Here is a 24,781-nt window from a genome sequence, read left to right as displayed (position 1 = left end):
AACTCACTTCCATTTTAGTATGTTTATTCTAAAAACACAATAATAAACTAACATCGCACCCAAAACATCAACAGGGTGCCTTGATATCGTTAATGAATCTTCCATTTTCCCTGATGGTTACTTCTTTTTTACAGTTGAATCAGAATCATGATCAACACAACCCACGTGGTTGATGTTTTAACTTGGGAGCTTCTGAAATACCCCACCCTGATCTTCCTTCTATGAAAGACATATTGGGGCACCTGGGTGGCTCAGCTGGTTAAGCAACCACAACTCTTGACCTCAGCTCAAGTCATGATTTCAGGGTTATAAGTTAGAGCCCCACGTCAGGATCTATGCCCACAGCACGGAGCCTGCTTTGGGATTTTCTCTCTCTCTGCATCTCTCTGCCCCTCCCTGCTGGTGCTCTCTCTCTTTTAAAATAAATAAATTAATTAAAAAAAAAAGATGTGTTGTCCCGGCTCTGTTGTCTGCTGGCAACATTCAGTTGTTAGTTCCCTCAGGCATTGCCTCAACTATAGAGAGCCACAACACCCAAGGCCACACCTCTTCTGGGAGGCCCATCTCCAACAACTTGTCAACAAAAAGAAAAAAAGTCCTGACCATCTCAAACCAACCCTGTCTCAGAGTCAGCTTCCTGGAAAATCCCCGCTGTGACAGTTGTTACCAGGACGCTTTCAATAGAGAAGCAGCTAAAATTGGGTTTTGGAACGGAATCACTTCTTACTATGATGATAAGGTCACCATCACAGGTTGTTAGAACTTTCTCCAGTGGTGAATGATCTGATATATGCTGGAAGGAAATGCATTAGCTGGTACACTATGTAAGGTGTCTGTATTAGTGGCCATTGCCAAGTACAAGAAAAAGATGATGAAAACCTGACAGAGTTAATTTCCAGTTGGAAACTACATGTGACATTCATGTGATAGCTTACACAGAGGCTGTCATCTCTGACAGTGGGAGGAGAGAGAAAGCCAAAGACCGGGCTCAGGACTTACTCGTCAGAGTAGCCAAGCTCCACAGAGAGTTCAACTCCCTACAAGCCCCGTCTTCTATGCCAAGGTCAGGGCCCTGACCGAAAAGGAAGGAGAACCTGACACATGGACTGAGGACATCTAGTTTGATGACCTACAGGATCTTGAATCATCAGATTTCTCTGAAACCTCTGACTCTGAGAGCTCACCTCTCCCTATCAAAAACTAGCACTTCTTGGGGAACCTGGGTGGCTCAATCAGTGGAACATCTGACTCTTGATTTCGGCTCAGGTCATGATCCCAGGGTCGTGGGATCGAGCCCTGCATCAGGCTCTGCACAGAGCATGAAGCCTGATTAATATTCTCTCTCATTCTCTCTCTGACCCTCTCCCCTGCTTATGTGTTCTCTCTTTAAAAAACAAACAAAAAAACCAAAAAGCTAGCAATTCTCCTCTGACTTGATGATGTAGACATTTTTTTTTTCCTGACACAAGGCAACACGTGCTTCTCCTCCAGACCTTAACGCGGGTTAAGTCACAGTATTACCTAGTCAAGAGTGTGCTGGGCCCAAGAAGGGATAACAGAGATTATATCACAAAGGAAACTGCAAGACTGCCTGCCTGTACGTGCCTGCGGGGGCCAGGGGAATGTGCATGCTATTGGCTTCTGAAGGTGCGAGATCAGCAGGCCAGAATAGAGGGTTGGATAAGGAAAATTTTATTGATTTGGGAGCATTTTCACAGGACATTGAATTTAATGCTTTGGCAAGAGCCCGGGGAAATGGTGCCGACTTTCTCCCAGGAAGTCCTCCAGAAGCATGGGGAAAGTAATGTCGTGCTCAACGAAGTTGGAATGCTAGAACGGCCGTGGTGGACAGTAGAAGTAAAAGGCTCAGAGAAGCAAGGGTGCTAAAGTGGATGTACTCTGTAAAGTGGAAAATTCTCCCGGTGATAGTGCCTCCCAGAAAGGCCTGGAGGACACATCACATACCGAGGCAAGAAGGAATGTCCTGGTCAGAGGCTCACCTGTGTCACTCACTAAGAAGTTAAGAGTGGCTTTCCTGTGTAGGCCAGGGCTGGCAGTAGGAGAGGTCATACAGAACTAGGCTTCCGGAGAGGAACAGGGATGATAGGACCCCAAAACAGCAGACACAGGGTGGCAACCCTTAACCATCAGAAATCACATGGATGGGCTCCCGGGTGGCTCGGGTAGTTAAGCTTCTGACTTCAGCTCAGGTCATGATCTCACAGCTTGTGAGTTCAAGCCCCACATCGGGCTCTGTGCTGACAGTTCAGAGCCTGGAGCCTGCTTCGGATCCTGTGTCTCCCGCTCTCTGCCCCTCCCCCACCTGCGCTCTGTCTCTGTCTCAAAAATAAATAAACATTAAAAAAAAAAAGAGGGGGGTGGGAGGGAGGGGAGGGTGGGTGATAGGCATTGAGGAGGGCACCTTTTGGGATGAGCACTGGGTGTTGTAGGGAAACAAATTTGACAATAAATTTCATATATTGAAAAAAAAGAAATCATATGGACACAATTATCGTAATGTATGTTAAGGTCAGATCAGGGGTGCTGGATCCTCAGTATTATTAAGACGGTTAAAAGACATGGTGTGCTTGATGGTTTATGTGTCAGCTTGGCTGAGCCACCAGTTGCCCAGCTATTTGGTCTAACATTTTTCTGGGTGTTTCTGTGAGGGTATTTTGCTGGATGAGATTATTATTTAAATCAGTAGACTTCGAGTAAAGCAGATTGTACTCCACGACATGAGTGGGACTCATCCAATCAGCTGAAGGCCTGAATTGAACAAAAAGACCGGCCTCTCCCGAGCAAGAGAAGCCTCCAGCCGACTAACTGCAGATTCCGTCTGCAGCATTGACTCTTCTTGATTCTACAGCAGATGGCCTTTGGACTCGAGCCGGAATTTTGGCCCTCCTGGGTCTCTAACCTGTCAGCCCACCCTGCAGATTCTGGACTTACCAGACCCCAGAATCTTGTGAGCTAATTCCTTATAATGAATATCTTTACAATATATTTCCTATTGGTCCTCTGGAATGATTCCTCTGGGGAGTCTTAACTAATACGGTGACTGTGCTGCAAAACAGATGGGCGGCCAAAGGGGCAGACTCATTCTATACCCTCAAAAGAAAATCAAGGGCATTCGATCAGGAGGCTCAGGGCAGTCACTCAAAAAAAAAAAAAAAAAAAAAAAAAAAAAGTTATATTCCCTTGCCCAGTTTTCAGAACCAGAATCCATTGACTTTCGAAGAAACTAGGTCATCGGGAGGAAGAACCCCACAACGTCTCAGCAAGCGTACAATGTAATGTTTACTCGTGCCCTTGCCCTTTCCCCAGAAGGCCTACGGCCATTTTCTTCGGTAACGATGCGAGCGGGAAAGGGGAATGCCCAAGTATTTCAAGGACCGTTTGACACAGAGTGCCAGCTGACATGGACATTCAGAGACCTGAAGTGTCATTATGTCCCCACTGCTAGAAGGGGGACATACGGGGACCAGGTAGTAAATGACACACGTGACTAGTTCCAGCTCATGGTGGGTCCACCCCACCTACAGATTCACCCAGGGGTCCTTTCCCTCCGTCCTCCAGTGTAGAACCAAAATAGCCACACCGGGTAGTTGGCACACATATTTGGTAACTGGACTGGGGACTAAAAGCTAACGCGATGGAAAAGGCCAAAGAGTAGGCTCTGCCCTGGCCAGGAGGAGAAATATTAAATCCTGAGGGAAATGGTGCAAATAAGGCTCTTCTTAAAGATTTTAGAATTCAGGGGTGGTAATCCTCCATGCGATCCACCAGTATCACCACTCATTTTGGAGAATGACAGCAGACTACCAAACTCAACCAGCTATGGCACCTGATGTGACATTTTGCCAATACATTCTTTCCTATCTTCGTCAGAAAAGAGGGTCAGAAACAGGTCACATTCACGTGGAATGGACAAGAGTGAAAAAATGTACAGTTTTCCTCTAGGGTGATGCTTACTCTCCTGTCCTTTGTCATACTACAGTCTAGAGACGTCTGGACTGTCTCAGCATCCCGCATGATATACCGATAAAAGACATCATTTGATGTAAGTTGCATGTACTTTAGATGTGTGAAATAAACCCTATGAGGATTCAAGAACCTGCGGCAAGACGAGAATTTTGAAGGGTCAGGCGATCAGCTGTGTGCTGACATTCCACCTAAATTAAAGAACAAATTATTGCATCTTGCCATGAAGAAAGAACAAATCCTTGGAGGCCTCCTTAGTTTCTGAAGACAGTCTAGTCCACACCAGATAATACTGCTCTGCCCCATATACCAGGCTTCCAGAAAAGGACAGAGCTCTATAGCAGATCCAAATTGTGGTCCATGTGGCCCTGCTGCTTGGACACGAAATCAGAAGACCCTATATCGTTAGTGGTGGGAAAGACATTGTAGCGTTTACGGTGAGACCCAATGGAAGAATCACAAGCAGTCCCTAGGGTTCCCGATCAAAGTCATTCCATCTAAGCAGGGAATTATATGCCTTTAAAAAACCAATTCTGGCATGAAACTGGGCACTGGTAGAGGTGAAGTGTCTGACCATGAAGTACCAAGTGACTCCGTGGCCATGACTCTCCTTCACGAGTCGGTTTCCTTTAGAGCCGCCAAGCACAACAACACCCTCTTGTAAGATAAAAATGGCAGATCCGGGATCCACCACTGGGTGTGGTTTTGGGGATTCCCTAGACCGAGACCAACCAGCCACTCACTACGGGATGATTACATTGAACCTTTTCCATCTTGGAAGGGGCAGAGATTTGTCCTTACTGGTACAGATACATATGCTGGATATGGTTATGCCTCCAGTGTCTGAAATGCTTTTGGTTGCACTATCATCCTTGAACTCATGGGATGCCTTATCCGGGTGGTGGCCCCCCCATAGCATTGTGCACGATCAAGAAACTAATTTCACAGCAAAGGAAGTGCAGAAGCAGTCCCACACTTGTGGGATTATTGGTCTTCCCACATACTTTATCCCCAGAAGCAGCTGGCCTAACTGGAAGGTAAAATGGCTTCCTGAAGACTCTGCTTCAGAGCCAGATCTAGGAGACGAAACCCAAAAGGACACGGTTGTGTCTTACACACTGCAGTATATGCTTTGAATCAGAGACACACATACACCGTAGTTTCCATTATAGTTTGAATACGGGATCTGGGAATCATGGACTAGAAATAGGAGTTTTTCCTACTATCATGTGAGCTCACAGATTTAAAAATATTTAATGCCATTTTATGCCCATATTTTCATTCTGATGCTCGTATTGTCCCAGCTTTGGCCTTTTCAGGTTTGTTTCTATGTTCTTTTGGTATGTCCATAGTATTCTTGGATCTCTTCCTTACCTTCCGGTGTGACAAGATGTCCAGGCTCATTTTGTTCACTTCTTGCCCCAGACCAAGAAGCAGCCATTTCACAAAAGAAATGGTGCCTTTTATTTTAAAAGGGAAATAGTATTTAGAGACCACAGTCTGGGTGCTGATGGACATGGGAAGGGCTTATAGCAGTTGAGTTTGTCGTTCTGACACCGTATTTTAAAACTTCGGTAAATGATTTGGAGCGCCTGGCTGGTTCAGTCGGTGCAGCATGCGACTTTTGATCTTGGCGTTGTGAGTTCGAGCCCCGTGTTGGGTATAGAGATTATTTAAAAATAAAATATTTTTTAAAATCTTTAATAAGTGAAAGTGTGGTATTAGTTCAACAATAGACAATAATCAGTGGAACGGAAGTCTGGAAACAGATTCTGTATAGGTACAGAGAGCGCTAAAATATAGATGTTTAAATCTTCTGGGATACAGATGAAAATTCAAATGTTTAGAGAAAGGAAGACGTGACATTGGAACAGTGGACTATTCAGAAAAAAAAAAACACCTACATGACACCATGTACAAATACATCCTGACATACAAAAGTGCAAACATAAAACACAAAACGTAGGACAGTGTTTATAATTTTTGGCTAGGGAAGACATTCCTAATCAAGACATAAATCCTAGAAGATATGAAGAAAAATGAAAACTTTACAACAAAAGATAACATACAAGCTATAACTGGCTGTAAGAGAAAAATCTCAACACAAAACAAAGCATCTCTGTCCATACTATAGAAAATGTTACTGGGGTGCCTGGGTGGCTCAGTCGGTTGAGGATCTGACTTTGGCTCAGGTCATGATGTCATGGTTTGTGGGTTTGAGCCCCATGTTGGGCTCTGTGCTGAGAGAGAGTGAACAAGTAGGTCAGGGGCAGAGAGAGAATATTCCAAGCAGGCTTCACACTGTCAGTGCATAGCCCGAAGCGGAGCTTGAACTCACGAAATATGAGATCACGACTTGAGCTGAAATCAAGAGTCGGATGACTGACTAAGCCACCCAGGCATCCCTCTTATAAAATCTTTTTGAAAATATCACTGGCCTACTCTTTCTTTTTTTTAATGTTTATTTATTTTTGAGAGAGAGAGAGAGAGACAGAGGATGAGCATGAGCGGGGGAGGGGTAGAGTGAGAGGGAGACACAGAATCCGAAGCAGGCTCCAGGCTCCGAACTGTCAACACAGAGCCCAGTGCAGGGCTTGAAACTCACGAACTGAAAGATCATGACCTGAGCTGAAGTCAGGCGCTCAACCCACTGAGCCACCCAAGCACTCCTGGCCTACTCTTTTTAATGGAAATTTGGCAGGGTGCCTGGGTGGCTCAGTGGGTTAAGCATCTGACTTTGGCTCAGCTCATGATCTCACGGTTTGTGAGTTAGCGTCTACATCAGGTGAACATAAGCCCTGCTTTGGGTGAGCCCCACTTCTCTCTCAAAAAAAAAAGGGGGGAGGGGGAGGGGGAGGGGGAATTTGGCAATATCGACTAAAATTTGCACAATGACATTTGACCACGCATACATCTAGGACATCAGACAAAATTACATGTTTTCCCAACACCTATATCCACCAATATGTTCACTGTAACATTATTTATAGTAGAAAAAATTGGAAACAATCTAAACGTCTATTAATGATAGTGGCTAAAGAAATGATATTTCCCTGTATATATTGCGTTTTGTGAAGTTGTCAAAATGAGTGTATATTAAAATGAAAGATATTGCCAAGACTCTGTTATGTGCAAAAAGCAAGTTACAGAATAATGTTATAACTGATCTTATTTGTGTGCTCCTTGTCCATTATATTTGTGTGTATCATCTGTATAAACACATAGGAAAAAGACGTGAAGGATACACATAGAATTGCGAACGATGATTTTTCTCTTAAAGGGGAATGGACCCAGGGAGGGCAAAAAGAAGTTTTCACCTTCCACTTTATATCTCTATTATTAGACATTTTTCTTTTTGCAACATGGCTGTATTATTACAAAGGGGGAAATACCTTAAATATTGAAATCATTATTTTCAGGGGACGGGTCTAATGGTGATTTTTCCCTCTTCTTTCTATTCTATATTTTCCAAATTTTGTACAGTGAGCTAGTATTTGCACAGTGGGGATTCCTTTATTAAAATAATGGTACTGGGGGGGACGCCTGGGTGGCTCAGTCGGTTGAGCGTCCGACTTCGGCTCAGGTCATGATCTCGCGGTCCGTGAGTTCGAGCCCCGCATCGGGCTCTGTGTGACAGCTCAGAGCCTGGAGCCGTTTCAGATTCTGTGTCTCCCTCTCTCTCTGACCCTCCCCTGTTCATGCTCTGTCTCTGTCTCAAAAATAAATAAACATTAAAAAATAATGGTACTGGGGCATCTGGCTGGCTTACCTGGTAGAGTGTGAAACTCTTGATCTCAGGGTCATGAGTTTGAGCCCGTGTCGGGCTCTGTGCTGACAGCTCAGAGCCTGGAGCCTGCTTCGGATTCTGTGCTTCCCTCTCTCCCTGCCCCTGCCCAACTCGTGCTCTGTCTGTCTCTCTCTCTGCCTCTCAAAAATAAATAAAACATTAACAAATTTAAAAAAGAAAAAGAAAAATCATCTAATAATACATCTTAAACAGGTACATTGTAATGTAAGTTATATGTCAATAAAGTTATTTCCAAACAATCTCTTAAAAACCCATGCTACTGATAATCATTTTCTATATAATAAGAGGCCCAATCCTTTGGCCCATGCTCCTTACCACACGGCACACACACACTCACTGTTCTGGTGATGACTGCTTCTAGTGCAGCTGCTGAGACGTGATGGCCACACCCATTTGAGTACCTGTCCATTTGCTCCGGTGTTGTCGGTGGTCGCCAGTCTTCCCCAGGAACTGTACCATCTTCTGTTTGTCCTGCTAAAGCATTCTCCCCTGACTCTAAGAATCAGATCATTTCAAAGAGTAGCGACCATTCACGATGATCTGTAAGACTGCCTTTATCAACAATTAGTTTGTGGCACACCGGGGATTAAAACTGGCTTCTTGGCGTTTCGGTGGTTATAAGAGTAATACTAAAGGGGCACCTGGGTGGCTCAGTCGGTTGAGCCTCTGACTCCGGACTTCAGCTCAGGTCATGATCCCAGGGTTGTGGGATCAAGCCTCGCATCAGGCTCTGGGCTGAGCATGGAGTCTGCTTAGGATTCTCTGCCCCTCTACCCTGCTCTTGCTCTCTCTCTTTAAAAAACAACAACGGGGTGCCTGGGTGGCGCAGTCGGTTAAGCGTCCGACTTCAGCCAGGTCACGATCTCGCGGTCCGTGAGTTCGAGCCCCGCGTCGGGCTCTGGGCTGATGGCTCAGAGCCTGGAGCCTGTTTCCGATTCTGTGTCTCCCTCTCTCTCTCTGCCCCTCCCCCGTTCATGCTCTGTCTCTCTCTGTCCCAAAAATAAATAAATGTTGAAAAAAAAATTAAAAAAAACAACAACAACAACAACAGAAAGATGACATTTCTCAAGTGCTTACTATGTGCAAAGCACTGTTTTAAATATTTTACCTGTATAACTGGTTATATATGCAGAAGTTCTAAAATTTTTTTGTGAGATTGAACAGCTCAATTTAAAATTTAATAAGCTCTTGCTGTGTGCAAGGCTGAAGCATGACAAAGATGATCTTACTAGAAAAAAGTCACAAATTCTGAGTTATCTCTCAAGGCATAATAAAAGACTATCATCCAGGGGCGCCTGGGCGGCTCAGTCAGTTAGGCGGCCGACTTCGGCTTAGGTCACGATCTCGTGGTCCGTGAGTTTGAGCCCTGCGTCGGGCTCTGTGCTGACAGCTCAGAGCCTGGAGCCTGCTTCAGATTCTGTGTCTCCCTCTCTCTCTGCCCCTCCCCTGTTCATGCTCTGTCTCTCTCTGTCTCAAAAATAAATAAACGTTAAAAAAAATTTTTTTTAAAAAAAAGACTATCATCCTTTTAAGTAATTTGGAAACCCAAAAAGCACTGAGAGTCTACAATTCTTTTTTTTTTAATTTTTTAATGCTTTATTTTATTTCTGACAGAGAGAGAGAGACAGAGTGTGAGAGAGGGAGGGGCAGAGAGAGAGGGAGAAACAGAACTCGAAGCAGGCTCCAGGCTCCGAGCTGTCAGCACAGAGCCCGACGCGGGGCTCGAACCCTCAAACTGATAGATCATGACCCTGGCTGAAGTCGGACGCCCAACCAACTCAGCCACCCAGGCGCCCCATCTGGGAGTCTACAATTCTTTTGATAACTCACTTGGCAGCAAACAATCTGACCTTAATTGGTGACAGGTTATCTACAGACATTCTTTTAGTGTAAATATTTACACATTTTGCTGCACATATATACCTGTTTGATCATGGAGTTCTGCCTCACACTTCACCAGGATTATGTAATATAAATAGGATTTCAGATCTCTTGGTTCTTCTTTGCACTTCATTTGTAAACACACACACACACACACACACAGATGCATGTCATTGGAGTTAAGTGGTTGTTTCTGTTTTGAAAGCACCACGAAAGATGGTTCCCCAAAGACGGATAATGTAACAACCTTGTGACAACCATAGTTCTCATTCTTTTTATTCATTATTTAAAATCAAGTAACACTCATAACATACTTCAAAAAATGTAAACCATATCTTTCTCCCATTGGTTTTCATTCTAAGAAAAAAAAAATGGCAAGAGATGATTATAGCAAAACATGTTTCTCCGTGGAATGTGTAAATTAAAACCACGTATATGAGATCCACATTCAATAGGATTAATTCAACATAATAACCATTGATTGCTAGTCACCAAAATTCACATCAACGAGACAATGTTTTAGGCACCATTTAAAAAAAAGACAAAAAAAATTTACCCAGAGAGATAACAATGAGGAACATTAACTTTGAAAATAATCTTAAAATTGCTTCTTTTCTCTCCATTTACTCTCCAACATGATTATGTGTAATAAGCGAACCAGAGTCTGTAATGATTGACACAGATTGTTACAGTTCAGCACTCGTGTGTCTACCGTCATTCTAGGATTATAGAAACACCAAGTCATGTAGTCGTTCACCCAAATTCGGGAGAATGGTTTGCTAGTTATTTTGGTATCAGGTGAAGATTGGTCGCTCAGGAAGGTTTAGTGAAGACACGGGGATTTAGAAAGATCTGGATTCGGAAGCAGAGACAACTTTTTACCAGCTGTGAAATTTCCAAGAGTTAAGCATCTTGTTGGGAACATACTCTATTTTAAAACACAAAGGACCTAACTTTAAAGCCTTTATAGTCTTTCTTCTTTTTTTTTCTTAAAGATTACATGCTTCCTTTGCATTTCCAACTAAATCTTTGCAGGCAGTTACTGGGGAACAAATGAATCAGCTTATGAAATGGGTCTTTAGTCTTTCACATCCTTGTCACTCGGTCAGACCTAAGGAAATTATTCAAATATAGTGCACTCTTTCAAGTCTGCGAGGCTTTGTACTTGATTGAACCAAAGGCAATATAGAATCAAAAGTACTCTTAAAAGGATTTTATTAATCCATAGATTCAGTTTTTGAATACTATAAAGTTGGATTAATAGATCGGGAAAGTCCTCTTAACGGTAATAAAGGCTGCTTTGGTCGCCCCTGGAAACAATCATGGAGTATTTTGAGGCTTTTGGAAATCTAGTGTAAACTCTCCAAGAAATCTTGTTTGCTACTATTATGTACATAAAGGCCACATTTAAAAGCATTCTGTTTACAAAATCATTTTGGCTTCAGCTTACCATTTAATGAACATCACATTACTGTATGCGAAGTGTTAATACAGTTCAAGATGAGAAGCATTTCTCAGGGAAAGGGTATCATATGATTAGATAGTTTTTCATTTCCTTTTTATCATGTTTATTAAAAATACTTAGTAATTAGCTACATCATCCGTTAGTTTTAAATTTTAAATTTAAATAGGTTTAAATTTAAATTGAATAATTGGAATGAAATAATATCAATGATATCTGATTCAAGTATACCTGACTTCCAGGACACTTAGTCAAAATGTTTTGCCTGGAGCAAACATTTTTACTATTTCGGTGTCACTATCCACATTCTCCATAATGATGTGTAAGAAAATAGGTCAGTTATTTTATATAGATATATCTATATGGATAAAGATATCTGGCTAAGGTTATACAGAAATTTGGCAACCTTGCATAAGAACTCAGATCTTTGTAGTTATTGTTCATTTTAATATTGTTGTACCACAAACCACTCTTCCATAACCTCAAAATTATATGGCCAATTTTAGAATTTTGTGGATTCAGTTAGATCACATTTTCCCTTTTCTTCAGCACACACACACACACACACACACACACACACCTGACACAGCATGGTAATGAAAAGAACCCCAACTAAGGTATAAGGAGAACTAGAGATCTAGGCTTGCTTCTGCTCATGTGTGACCTTGGTTAAGTATCAACTTTGGGGGCCCTGCATTTCTGTTTGTTTCTTCTGCCTCCTTAGTTCTATTCTAAGTCTTGAAAAACATCAGAACCCTTTAGCCTGAATGTTAGTTTTACCCCACCATTAGTATTATAAAGGGTGTCCAGAAGTTAAATCATATTTTATATTTTAGTTGTTTAACTTCACAAGTAGGCACAGGTGCCTGTTTAAACCTTAAACTGTTGTTAGATACCCAGTTTTTGAGTTGGTGCCATTTTGGACTGGTGCAAAACTGTAATGTAAGATTTAAAATGGTAGCAGTAAAAATAAATTGTTTCACATTTGGCGGGGACAGGTATTCTTACCTGATCAATTACAGTTTGAACTCACTCAAGTGAAACGAATGCAAGGAGATCAAGAAAATGTTGACAATACAACTATTCAAAATCTTATAGTGATGTTATAATTTATATTCTTCTCTCCATAAGCACTATTAAAAATACTTCCATGAACCTAGAAAATGTACAATTATTTAAAATATAATCAAATATCTACTTCAAAGATGCACAAAACCACATTCAAACACGATTCCGGATGGAGTTATGTCTCCTGGGACTTCCCTCCCAATCATTTCCACTTGGGAGGAACAGTGTTTCAGGGCACGAGGGCACAGGGCACACATGAAACCAAGAGATCCCTCAGGTCCAGGAAAGCCTGCACCTTCCTCTGCTCCCTCTGCAGAATGTGGAAATGGGAAAGAATATGAGAAAACAACATTCTCATCCATTGTAAATATAATAGTATGCCCGTGAGCAGCTGAGACCAAGCTCATTATGTATTTGCATAATGCTTTCTCTGTTTACAAAGCTTTGTCACATGATTCGCTTGATTCTCAAAATTAGTCCATGAAACACAATAAACGGGGTTATTATTCTCATCTTACAGTTAAGACAATGGATGCTTAGCAAGGTTAAGTGACTCACTCGTGTTCAGATACCGGTACAGCAAAGGCAAGCTTAAAACCCAGGTATTCTGATTTCTCGTTAAATATTCTTACCACCATATCACTTTGGTTTTCAAACAAATGAAGATACTGCAGGTTGACAGTAAACCTCATAATTCCAAAAAGGTGGCTGCATTTGGTGCCCCTTTGTGATTGGGAATGCTTCACAGAACAGAACAGAAATGTATGCTGAAAACTATTGTTATCAAAATGTCCCTTCCAGGAGGAGAATTTAATCAATAAGTTAAAAATTAGAAAACTCAAAAGTCATTTTATAGCCTTAACTCAGTATTCTATCTTTAATTTTGCTGAAACGCAATTTGAATGCTGAATATATCAAACATCTAACCAATCTTCCTTGCCCAGAAAAATCTTTCTTTCCTATACTTTTCTTGTCCCAGAACCGGGAAATTCAGAAACTTAATTGGACAAAAAAGCAATCACTAAAAACATTCTGTATTTACCTATACTGATAATTTTGACAACAGTTCAAGGTAAATTGCATTTACTCTCTTTGAAAATGTCGGTATATAAATGAACTTTTCTTGTCTAAATAAGGACAATATACTATAACATCAAAACATTTGCTGATGAATGGTCCTTCATTTTTATTTTTACAAATATTTGCCATAAAATATTTTGCTTGGATCCTTAGATATCTTTACAAAACATAAATCTATCAAGAGCAAGAAATCAGAGAACAAAAATGAGTATAAAACTTATTTTCTTACGTTCAGGTAAATTAAGGGAGGATAAATATTTCAAAGAATGGTTTAAAATCTGGCACATTAAATATGGAATTATTATTTTCGTCCTAGTTGATGATACCTCTGAGATCGTTTCCTTTGTAAGCAAACACTGCACTTTTAAATCCACTTTGCTATTCAGCATTAACAGATGAGCTCAGGAGAATGTAATTCCTGATAGAATCTTTTCGATCAGATTATATATGCACAAAAAACCCATTTCAAACTGTCAAGAAAAATGAGTAATATTGGTATATGCGAACATTAAGGTTAGCTGTGTGCTAACAAAGGGAGAACGGGGATCATTCCGGAGACACTCCAGTTTCAAGAAAAGGTTGTCTGCTTTGCCTGATAATTTAGCACAACCCCCAATCTGGTAGCGTCACCAGCAAGCATAGCGCTCTGAATTAAATACCTTACAAAATAGCATTAGCATCGATTTATAACTGTGTCCTAAATGCTGCCATTGCGTCTCCTGCTGAAGTTAACGTCGGTATTGATCCTGGGATGACACCCAGTCTGTTCACGGGAGTCCTCTGGCCTGTGGGAAGTCAGCAGAAGCATTCTTTCCTGGGTTTTACCGCTTCCTCAGAAGAATGCACCGTATTTGGAACAAAGCCGCTTTTAACCCCTTCCCAGCCATCTTGAATACAAATCTCTCCCCTTTTGATAAGTTCATATATGTCTCTGGTCAGGATTGTAAAGGATTCCTCCACATTTGTGGCATCCTTTGCTGAGGTTTCTATATACTTCATGCCACAGTCTGCTGACAGCTTTTCAGCTTCTTCCCTTGTAACCTGACGTCGCGAAGCCAGGTCACATTTATGTCCCACCAGCAGAAATACAATCCGAAATGGCTGTACGTGCATTTTTGCTTCTTCCAGCCAATCTTTCACGTGTTCGAAAGATCGTCGGTTGGTAATGTCAAATACTAAAAATCCGCCAACTGAGTTGCGGTAATAAGATCGAGTTATTGATCTGAAAAATAAATAGAAAAACAGGTTGTGAAAGAATAAGTTGTTCTGCTCCCACCGTAATAAAATCTGAAGGTGACGTAATGTGACTTCACTAGAATTTATAAGCCAAATAGAAAGTGTCTTTTTTTTTTTTTTAATATTTATTTATTTTTTAGAGGCAGAGACACAGCTCGAGCAGGGGAGGGACAGAGAGAGGGAGACACAGAATCCGAAGCAGGCTCCAGGCTCTGAGCTGTCGGCACAGAACCTGATGCGGGACTCGAACTCACGAATAGCGAGATCATGACCTGAACTGAAGTCAGACGCTTAACCAACTGAGCCACCCAGGCGCCCCAGCCAACTAGGAAGTGTCTTAAGTGAACCAAAATATTCTGAGACTAAGAGGAGAGCGGGTTTCATCCACTGACAGAACATTAAAGTGTAGTTATTTTCAGATAGATAAATAAGCACTTACATGGTATGTTATCTCACACTTAAGACTATGTGTCTTTATTTTAAAGTATCTGATAGAGGGGCGCCTGGGTGGCTCAGCCGGTTGAGTGTCCAACTTGGGCTCAGGTCATGATCTCACGGTTTGTGAGTTCGAGCCCCATGTGGGGCTCTGTGCTGACAGCTCAGAGCCTGGAGCCTGCTTCAGATTCTGTGTCTCCTTCTCTCTCTGCCCCTCCCCCACGTGTGTCCTGTCTCTCTCTCTCTCTCTCTCTCTCTCTCTCTCTCAAAATAAACATAATAACAACAACAACAAAAAAGTATCTGATAGATTATTAAATTACTGTGATTAAAAATATGACGATAGGAAGATTTGGTGAAGGGCGGAGGTTACCCAACAAACCAGATCTTAAGAATTTCTCTGTCCCTGTCATTTAATTCAAGGAGCTCCTCTCTCCATCAGCTGGGAAAGAAGAAACAGAGCCAAGCCTGTTATAACGTGCGTTACAGGAATGGTCCTGTGCGATACCTATTTGAGAAACAGGAAGTTGCTTGCACATGGGTTATGAATCTGTGCTAGGCATTCGATTTGGCCCCTAAATCTAGTGTCTGCTCTTGTCTGGGCCTTGGGAAGGTGTCATCTACGGAAAGCTTTTCCACACTTCCTTGTCCTTGGGCTTGCTGTGGGGCTTAGCCAATGGAGGCATCAGCTGGTGACCAGAGGAAGGAGGTCAGGGTATCTACCCTTCTCTTTGTCTCCCCTAGACCCTGGCTTGGCAGTAGCTTGTTCCTATTTCTGGTCAAGGTTCCTGTTGGGTAGTGCCTTTCTCATGGGTTCTGCTGGGTTCAGGTAATTCCATTCTCTTTCCTGTCTCTTTTGGCCGGTGAATGGCTTCTCACTGTGGCTAACTCTTTTTTTTTTTTTTTTTTAATTTTTCAAAAATGTTTTTTTTTTTATTTTTTTTTTAACATTTATTTATTTTTGAGACAGAGAGAGAGAGAGAGCATGAACAGGGGAGGGTCAGAGGAAGAGGGAGACACAGAATCCGAAACAGGCTCCAGGCTCTGAGCTGTCAGCACAGAGCCTGACGCGGGGCTCGAACCCACAGACCACGAGATCCTGACCTGAGCCGAAGTCGGACGCTTAACCGACTGAGCCACCCAGGCGCCCCTCAAAAATGTTTTAATTTATTTTTGAAGGAGAGAGACAGAGCATGAGTGGGGGAGGAGCAGAGAGGGGGGGACAGAATCCGAAGCAGGCTCCACACAGGGCTCGAACTCACGAACCATGAGATCACGACCTGAGCCGAAGCTGGACGCTCAACCAGCTGAGCCACCCAGGCGCCCCTCGCTGTGGGTAACTCTGAACACCTCACCATCCTTTTTTGGTGACCTTGCCCATACGTATCTCCAGAAATAGTCACTTGGTTAAACTTTCAGTTAACCCTCAAGTGTGCCGTTCCTATCTGTTTTCCTTCTTTCTTTTTTTAAGTTTATTAATTTATTTTGATAGAGAGGGAGTGTGTGTGCGCATGTGTGTGTAAGCAGAGGAGGGGCAGAGAGAGAGAAAGAGAATCCCAAGCAGGCTCTGCACTGTCAGCATAGAGCCCTACGCGGGGCTGGACCCCATGAACCGTGATATCATGACCTGAGCCGAAATCAAGAATTGGATGCTTAACCGGCTGAGCTATCCGGGCGCCCCTGTGCTATTTTCTGATTGAATCATGAGGCAAGGTGGCAAGTCCATACTATTTTATATATCTTGCTTTTACGTGTTATTTTTCTACCTAGAATGTCTTCTACCCTTTTCTGCCTACCAAACTCCTATTTCTCCTTCAAGAGTCAGCTCAAAAATCATAAATATGAGAAGTCTTCCCTGTCACTGACCTCTTGTTCCCCACCTCTCTTAGGCAATCTCTTATAATTCCATTGAGCCTTTGGCATACCGCCATTATAATTACGTCCACTTTCACAATGTACTGATTGGATTGGCTGGGATGTCTCCCACGCAGTTCAAGGCTCCTTGAGGGTCAAACATTTTTCCTCTATGTATCTAACAATCCTATTGCCTGGCAAATGATAGATGCTACTTGATATCTGTCATATCGGATTAAGTAATCTTATTGGAGAGGGAAGTGCTAAATGCTGTAGGAGGCACAGGTCACGAGGGTCTCAGTTTCCAAGTTGTCAGTGACCTCGAGCATTGAGATGAGCCTCTCTTACTTGCCTGGCCACGAGAGATCTTTGTGGAAGGCCAGTGGGTCACTGGGGCTCTCTCTACCTCTTCCATGCCTTCCTTAGTACCATTTGCTGTGGGAGTGTGAAGAAAGTATCTTTACCTCTTCTTTCTTTGCCTTTCTCCCGCTTCCCTGTTTTTCCTCAGAATTCTTAGCAGAGAGATTCTCAAGTGAATATTTTAGGAATATTTTCTGAAGGACCACTGCGTTCTACGGCCACTGACAATAAGAAAAATCTCCCACTATATTTGTCAGGCTACAAATACTGCAGTTCGTTTAAGTTGCTGCTTAAAAAAAAAAAAAACCGAGGCATAATTTGTTATTGTTTTGCTTTTCATCTTTATATGTGTGAATTTAGGTAGATGTGCGGCGCCTTAAGAGAAACCTAATTAAGGCTATATGCTTGAACTGAAAGCTTTAATTTACTCGGCACTGAGTTGGCATTACTTTTATTCTCCCTCCTCTTTAATTTACCATTAGTTTAATTTATAAAAACATACTTTTGTGGTTGAAAACTCAATGTTGAGATGCTCGTATATTAGGCAGAGGCACTGGAGAAAATGCCATGTTTTCCAGGCCTGTGTGTTTAATTTTGCAAACGTATTAGGAATACAGTTGGCAAATCATTCTATAGAACAAAATTATGGCAAATTCTTTTTATTTTATTTTATTTTATTTTATTTTATTTTTTTTTTTTTTTCAACGTTTATTTATTTTTGGGACAGAGAGAGACAGAGCATGAACAGGGGAGGGGCAGAGAGAGAGGGAGACACAGAATCGGAAACAGGCTCCAGGCTCTGAGCCATCAGCCCAGAGCCCGACGCGGGGCTCGAACTCACGGACCGCGAGATCGTGACCTGGCTGAAGTCGGACGCTTAACCGACTGCGCCACCCAGGCGCCCCATAATTATGGCAAATTCTATGCCATATACACTATAGAAACAGCCCTTATTAATGATTAGTTGGGATAAATGGTCTCAATATGACATCTGCCATTTTCTACATAATAACTTGGCCTTCAGTTTCTGTGTGTGGGTACGGATATTAGTTTAGAATTCTGATATGGTTAGGCTTCAGATTCAGATACAGTTGTGCCCTGGGGTAGGTTTTCCCTAACACAGTTGGGCATCCTTACTGTCAGTTATTTAGGGGAAGACACAGGCTTACCGACTGAAACTGGACCTTGAAAGGGAGCGTGTATCTTTCTCTGGACCTCCTTTCTTGGGTAACACTTAGGTATCCATAAGTTCTCGAGAGTATTATAGGTAGGGTACAGATCCTAAAATAACTATGTAGGTCAGCCTCCCTGTAAAGAATTCGAGTTGATGATAAGAATTCTTTTTTTAAAATTTTTACATGTTTATTTACTTTTGAGAGAGAGAGAGAGAGAGAGACAGAGCATGAACAGGGGAGGGGCAGAGAGAGAGGGACACACAGAATCTGAAGCAGACCCCAGGTTCTGAGCTGTCAGCACAGAGCCTGATGCGGGGCTCAAACTCACGAACTGTGAGATTGTGACCTGAGTTGAAGTTGGATGCTCAACCAACTGAGCCACCCAGGCACCCCGGGAGAACAATTCTTTATAAGCAACAACATCTTGCTGCAGGTTACTTTATAACCATTTTCTTCTGGACTCTGAAAGTCTCACTGAATGAATGGATTAAAGAAAAGAAAAAAATATTGGGGGGAGGGGGGGGCAGGCCATGGAAGGAAAGAAGGAAGAGAAGGGAGAGAGAAATAAATGAATGCATTCCAATCTGGTCTCAGGTGTGCTTTGGGAAAGTTAAGAGTTATGATGCTACCCTCTGGCGAGACTGGAAAGGGGATAAATCTAGCATGATGGTGATACAATGGGGAAGGTGAATCATGGAAGATCTTTGTCCCCCCCAAGTGGAAGATCTCCTTTTTTATTTTTAATGTTTATTTATTTTTGAGAGGGAGAAAGACAGAGCACGAACGGGGGAGGTGCAGAGAAAGAGGGAGAACAGAATCTGAAGCAGGCTCCAGGCTTTGAGCTGTCAGCACAGAGCCTGACGCGGGGCTCGAACCCACAGACCGTGAGATCATGACCTGAGCTGAAGTCGGAGGCTCAACCAACTGAGCCACCCAGGCACCCCAGAAGATCTCCTTTTGATTATAAAAGAAACCTCCTTCTTTTATACCTTGAAAACTACACTATTAGGAACTTCCATCCCATTTTAGAGAACAGTCTCCTCTCGGAATGTTTTCCCCTCCTCCTTGCCTTACTGAAAGCTGCTGTATTTAATTTCATTTCCTGACCACACGGCTTCCCCCCCCGCAACACGTTCAAGTTGTTCATTCTGTAGGCGCAAGAGGCGGTGGCTTCTGCTTCCCAGGGTCACTTCCAGAGAACTGTCTCCCAACTCCAGTTGTAAAAAAAAAAAAAAAAAAAAGAAAGAAAGAAAAGAAAAGAAAAAAAATTCCCTGCTCCTTTGAGGCTTCTGCCATCTGGCTCTATCATCTTCTGTCATCTGCCAAGTGCGAGGTCATTCCCCGCATGCTGAAGACTCGAGCGCTTTGCTTCGCTTTTCTTTCCATCGCACTTCCTCTCATTCTGTTCGTTGATTTCAACACTTATTTGGAGGAGCTGTCTGGTGTCATTTCTGTTACCTGATTTCATTTCATTTCTTTTTTTTTTTTTGTAATGTTTATTTATTTTTGAGAAAGAGATAGAGGGAGCACGAGCAGGAGAAGGGCTGAGAGATAGGGAGACAGAATCCAAAGCAGGCTCCAGGCTCTGAGATGTCAGCACAGAGCCTGACGCAGAGCTCGAACTCAGGAACCATGAAATCATGACTTGAGCTGAAATCGGATGCCAACTGAGCCATTCGGTCGCCCTGTGGCTTCCTCATTTCTAATGAACTATCCTCGTCATTCTGTCTTTCTCACCTACTTCCTTTTCATCATCAGAAATTCACTACTTCCAAAACTGCAAATATACAGCCCACGTTTTGATCAAAATCTCATAGCCTGCAGCATATTTTTACTGTGATAATTTCAAAATGTTATCAAGATTTGTAATCTATTCAGCAATTCCATGACTTGCTATCCATTAATACCCTCCTATTTTTACTGCCTTCCATGAGACATCACTATAATTGTTCTCTTAGAAATACCTAAATTCCCAAGCTCCTCCCCCCCACTGCTATACTCATCTGGGAAAACTACCTCCGGATCAGGCCAGCGTGCAGCCGAATGTTTCTGGGGAAAAATCACTCAACCAGGCAGGCTGGTGTCACTATGAATTAATTATAACCACTCCCATGTAGACACTCATCACTGCAAAGGAATAGCGCTGGTTCAGGAGAAACTCTTCTCCCTCTTCCCTCACATGTAGGCTTCTACCATAGGAAGAAACAGGATTTCCCTTTCGAACTTTTTCTCCCCACGAAGCAGAACGGGGGGAACACTTTACTCCTCTCATTAGACACCTGCATTGAAGGAAAAATGGCGGTTGTTTGGTCAGAATCTATTTCTCAGGTTGGTGGGCAGAATCACTGCGTTCAAGGCTAGTACTCTTGCATACCATCCTTCTCCACTGCTTTCCACTTTCTGAATCCAGGATGTTGGGTTGCTAATTGTGAGAGTTAGTGGGCGCCGTGTCTATGCTCACCACTGATTATCCAGTGATTCTCAAGTGTCTGGCACAAAGTGGGCACTCAGTACATTCTTAGTGAGGGAATAAGTGATTGATTTGGTAAAGCCATGAACACAGCCATTGGGGAAATGGGAGAAATGGCAGAGAGAATGAGAACGTTTGAGGGAAAGAGATACTAGTGCGAAAAAAGAACTTTAAGATCATGGCGGTGCCCAACATTAAGATCTGTTAGCAGCATGTTATGTTCTCACACCAAGGTCACTGAGTTGCTATGAGTGTGCCAGTGGCAGGGGAAAGTGGGTAAATGAAATATATATCCACGTATCCTAAATATATATCCCATGAAAATACGGTAGTCAGTAATTTGTGTGAAGTGTCTTGGGGGACAGGGATCTCTTAATCTGAGGCATGCTGTGAAAACCTCTCCAAAGACAAGCTGTGGTATCTTATGCCCCCTACCAAGAAGAAAAAAGCCTAATACTTGGTGGGCCTTTTTGGCTCTTGGAGGACACTACTATAGTATCCGAGTCTACTTCTCTGACCCATTTAGTGGGACAGCCAGTAGGCCACTGGCTTGAACAGGGCTGAAGACAAGAGACGTCCCTTCAGCTGGTCCAAGCAACAATACAAGCAGCTTTGCTACTTGGCCCATGGTCCATCAGACCTAACGGTGCTTGCCTGAAGTACCTATGGCAGACTGGGATGCTCTATCAGGCCCGGGGAGGGACCCATTGGACAATTACAGGAGTGGCATTTGGGAAGAAAGGTACACCCTTTTTGCCAAAAGCCATCATACTTTTGAGGAGTAGTTCTTGGCTTACAACCTGGCTTTGACAGAGACTAAATGCCTAGCTGTGGGACAACAAGTGACTGTGTAATGAGTGCTCATCAGGAGCTAGGTATTCTCGTTTCATCAGGCTGGATCTTAGTCACCAAGCGGAAGCCATGTATACACGTAGGACAGGGGTAGATCCTAAGGGGACCTGGAGTGACAAGGCTCACACCCCAAGCAGGCCTGCTTTTGCAGGACCCTCTCAACCCATGGCCTCATCTGGATTTCCCCATAACTGAAGAGGAAGAAACTCAAGTCTGCCTCACACATGGTGCTGCACACTATGCTGACAATGGTCAGCCCCGCTCCACCATGGACTTGAAGGTCAGTGGAAAAGAGAGCCCCTCCCGTTCCTGGAACTTCTAGTGGAACTTTTTGCAGAGGAAGAGATGGAGACAGGTAGGTAGGGATCTACACCAATTCATGAGCAGAGGCTAAAGGTTTGGCATGGTGGAAAAAAACAAGATCAGGGGACTGATAAGAAGGAGGTCTGGGGAAGAAGAGGTATGCAGATGGGCCTAGAGCACATGAATCCTTGTATTCTGTGTGAATACGCACCCCAGCCTCCCCTCTGTGGAGGAGTTCCTAATAACTGGTGAAACAAAATATCCTGCCCTACCATTATCTGTCAGTATTTCTACCCCAGTTTGGACTCAAAGACATCATGGCAGAAAGATGGAGGCTGTGACTGGGCCCAACAAAGACGTTCTCTCTCCTGGACTGTCACTGTTTAATAGTTAACTGTCCATCGCTTCTCGGCCTTTGGGCTAAGATCAAGTGCAGTATCTGTTCTTTTCAGCTTAATAGTTAACTTTCGAGCAGCTACTGACACTTTTGGTGTGGCATCTTACTCTGGGGGGACCATGATGGAAGGGACACTGATGCGTCCTCGCTGTAACAGACGTTTACGCTGGACTCAAACCATGCCAGCACCGCCGTTTATGAACTTACAGAATCCCTTACATCTAGACATGGTATCCCACACTTGGCTGCAGATCAAAGATCTCACTTAGCCGAGGAGGAGACAGGGAAATGGGCGGGTGCCATGGGATTCGTTGATCTTACCATGTCACAATCACCTACAAGCATCTGGCCTTATAAAACCGTGGAATGGGCTAAGATTCTGTTACACCAATGTCCAGGAGGTAACACCTTGTGAGATTTTGGGATGGCCCACGACATTTGTGTTTTAAACTAGCGAGGGATACAGTGTGTGTGTGTGTGTGTGTGTGTGTGTGTGTGTGTGTGTGGTGGGGGGGGTCCTCAGGCACAGATGCTGTGGTTTGGGAAACAAAGGGTGGAGGTGGGGTGATGGTACCTCTCACAATCGCACTTAATGAGTCACTACAATTTTTTGTTGCTTCTAATCCCTGTGACTCTGAACTCTGCTGATGTCAAGGTTTTAGTATCCAAAGGAGAAACGCTTTCACTAGAGAACCCTGTGATGCTTCCACCAAATCAGCTGAGACTGCCAACTGGTCATTTGGGGCTTCTTATGGAAGTGGGCGAACAGGCAAAAAAGGGGCAACAATATGGTGAGGACCACACTGGCCCCCCGTGGTGCCTGCTGCCCAGAATGCCTGCGATCTTTCGATTCATTCCAAGCCCGGTCCTCCCAGCTCCCAGTCATGTCTCTGTGCCTCAGACACGCTTCCAGTAACTTTCGTTTTAGATCAGGGTCCTCAAGCCGCTTTTGGTACTGGGGGCCAAAGCCCCGGTCGATAGTGTCCGCACAGTTTGTAAGGGAAGAGGGCAGAAAACAAAGCAACAGACATTTTGTAATGTTCAACATGGTCTCATGAGGCCAAAACTCATTTTTCTTTGGAATTATTGTGGGTAAACAACACATAAGATGAGATCCACCCTCCTAACAATTTTTAAAGCGTACACTACACTATCGTCAGCTGCAAGCACGGTGCCATACGGCGGATCTCTAGAACTGTCTCATCTTGCATGACTGACACTCCCTTCCCGTCGAACAGCAGCTCATTTCCTCCTCTTCCCCACTCCAGCCTCTGGTAACCACCACGCTTTCTGATTCCATGAGTCTGACTACTTTAGACAACTTGTATCCATAGAATCACGCAGCATTTGTCCTTCGGTAACTGGCTTATTTCACTCAGCATAATGTCCTCGAGGGTCACCCATGTCGTAGCATGTGACAGGATTTCCTTCTTTTTTTGTGGCTGAAGACTATTCAACGGTATGTTTATACCACGTTTTCTTTTAACCATTCATCTGCAAAGTTTGTTTATTTTTTTTTTGAGAGAGAGAAAGAGCATGAGTGGGGGGGGAGGGGTAGAGAGCGAGGGAGACAGAGGATCTGAAGTGGGCTCTTAAGCTGTCAGCACGGAGTCCGACGTGGGCTCAAACTCATGCGCTGTGAGATCACAACATGAGCCAAAGTTGGGCACTTAACCGCCTGAGCCACCCGGGAGCCACAGTTTATTCTTTTTTTAATTTTTAAAAACTTTAAAAAAGTTTATTTATTTTTGAGAGAAAGAGAGAGAGAGAGAGCACAAACAGGGAGGGGCAGAAAGAGAGGGAGACACAGAACGTGAAGCAGGCTCCCGGCTCCGAGCTGTCAGCACAGAGCCCGATGTGGGGCTCGAACTCACAAACTGTGAGATCATGACCTGAGCCGACGTCAGATGCTTAACCGACAGATGCTCCAAGTTTATTCTTACAGTATATGTGCTTTAGAAAAGAAAAATGGTCATCTAATTTATGTTAATTTTCCTCTCACTTTTTTCCTCTGAAATAACATGTGGACACATGGTAGTGACCGCATTCCAGTCTGCTTCCATTTGCAACGAATCACTTAATACAGAAGCAATGCAATCGAGTGTGAATGAAATGCCTTCGGGAGTTTGAAGTATTTTTTTGACCCAAACGACCTGATTCCTGAGATTCTAAAAAATGTAAATATCTCAAAGTAAGCAGTTACCGAGTTTCCTGGAGGGCACTGAAAACAAAATGCTGTTGTCCTATGAAGGACAAAAGTCCACAGGTCCTGGAATGCACAAGATTATTTGTACTATATTATAGTTACTTATTTTGAAATGCTATCTTAAAGTGGCAAGATTATCTAGCTCCTGTCTGCTGTTGTTATGAATTTTGTTGGACATGCACAGGCGTCTTAAAAAAAGCAACGAGGGGC

General features: G+C 43.2%; 1 protein-coding gene and 1 pseudogene across 1 annotated transcript in view; one reads left to right on the top strand and one right to left on the bottom strand.

The window, feature by feature from the left end:
- Positions 1-9,924: 9,924 nt before the first annotated feature.
- RAB39A (RAB39A, member RAS oncogene family) overlaps positions 9,925-24,781 on the bottom strand; it is a 31,934-nt gene continuing 17,077 nt past the window's right edge. The window contains exon 2 of the mRNA XM_040482883.1: positions 9,925-14,505. Within this exon, the coding sequence (XP_040338817.1) occupies positions 14,079-14,505 (427 nt within the window). The 3' untranslated portion in view covers positions 9,925-14,078. The remainder of the gene's footprint in view (positions 14,506-24,781) is intronic.
- LOC121035671 (uncharacterized) lies at positions 22,369-22,542 on the top strand (annotated as a pseudogene).

The sequence above is a fragment of the Herpailurus yagouaroundi genome, unplaced genomic scaffold (assembly GCF_014898765.1).
Source record: "Herpailurus yagouaroundi ecotype Mexico unplaced genomic scaffold, PumYag 161, whole genome shotgun sequence".
Lineage (NCBI taxonomy): Eukaryota > Metazoa > Chordata > Mammalia > Carnivora > Felidae > Herpailurus > Herpailurus yagouaroundi.
Note: the sequence above shows the minus strand (reverse complement) of the source record. Positions and strands in the feature narration are given on the sequence as shown.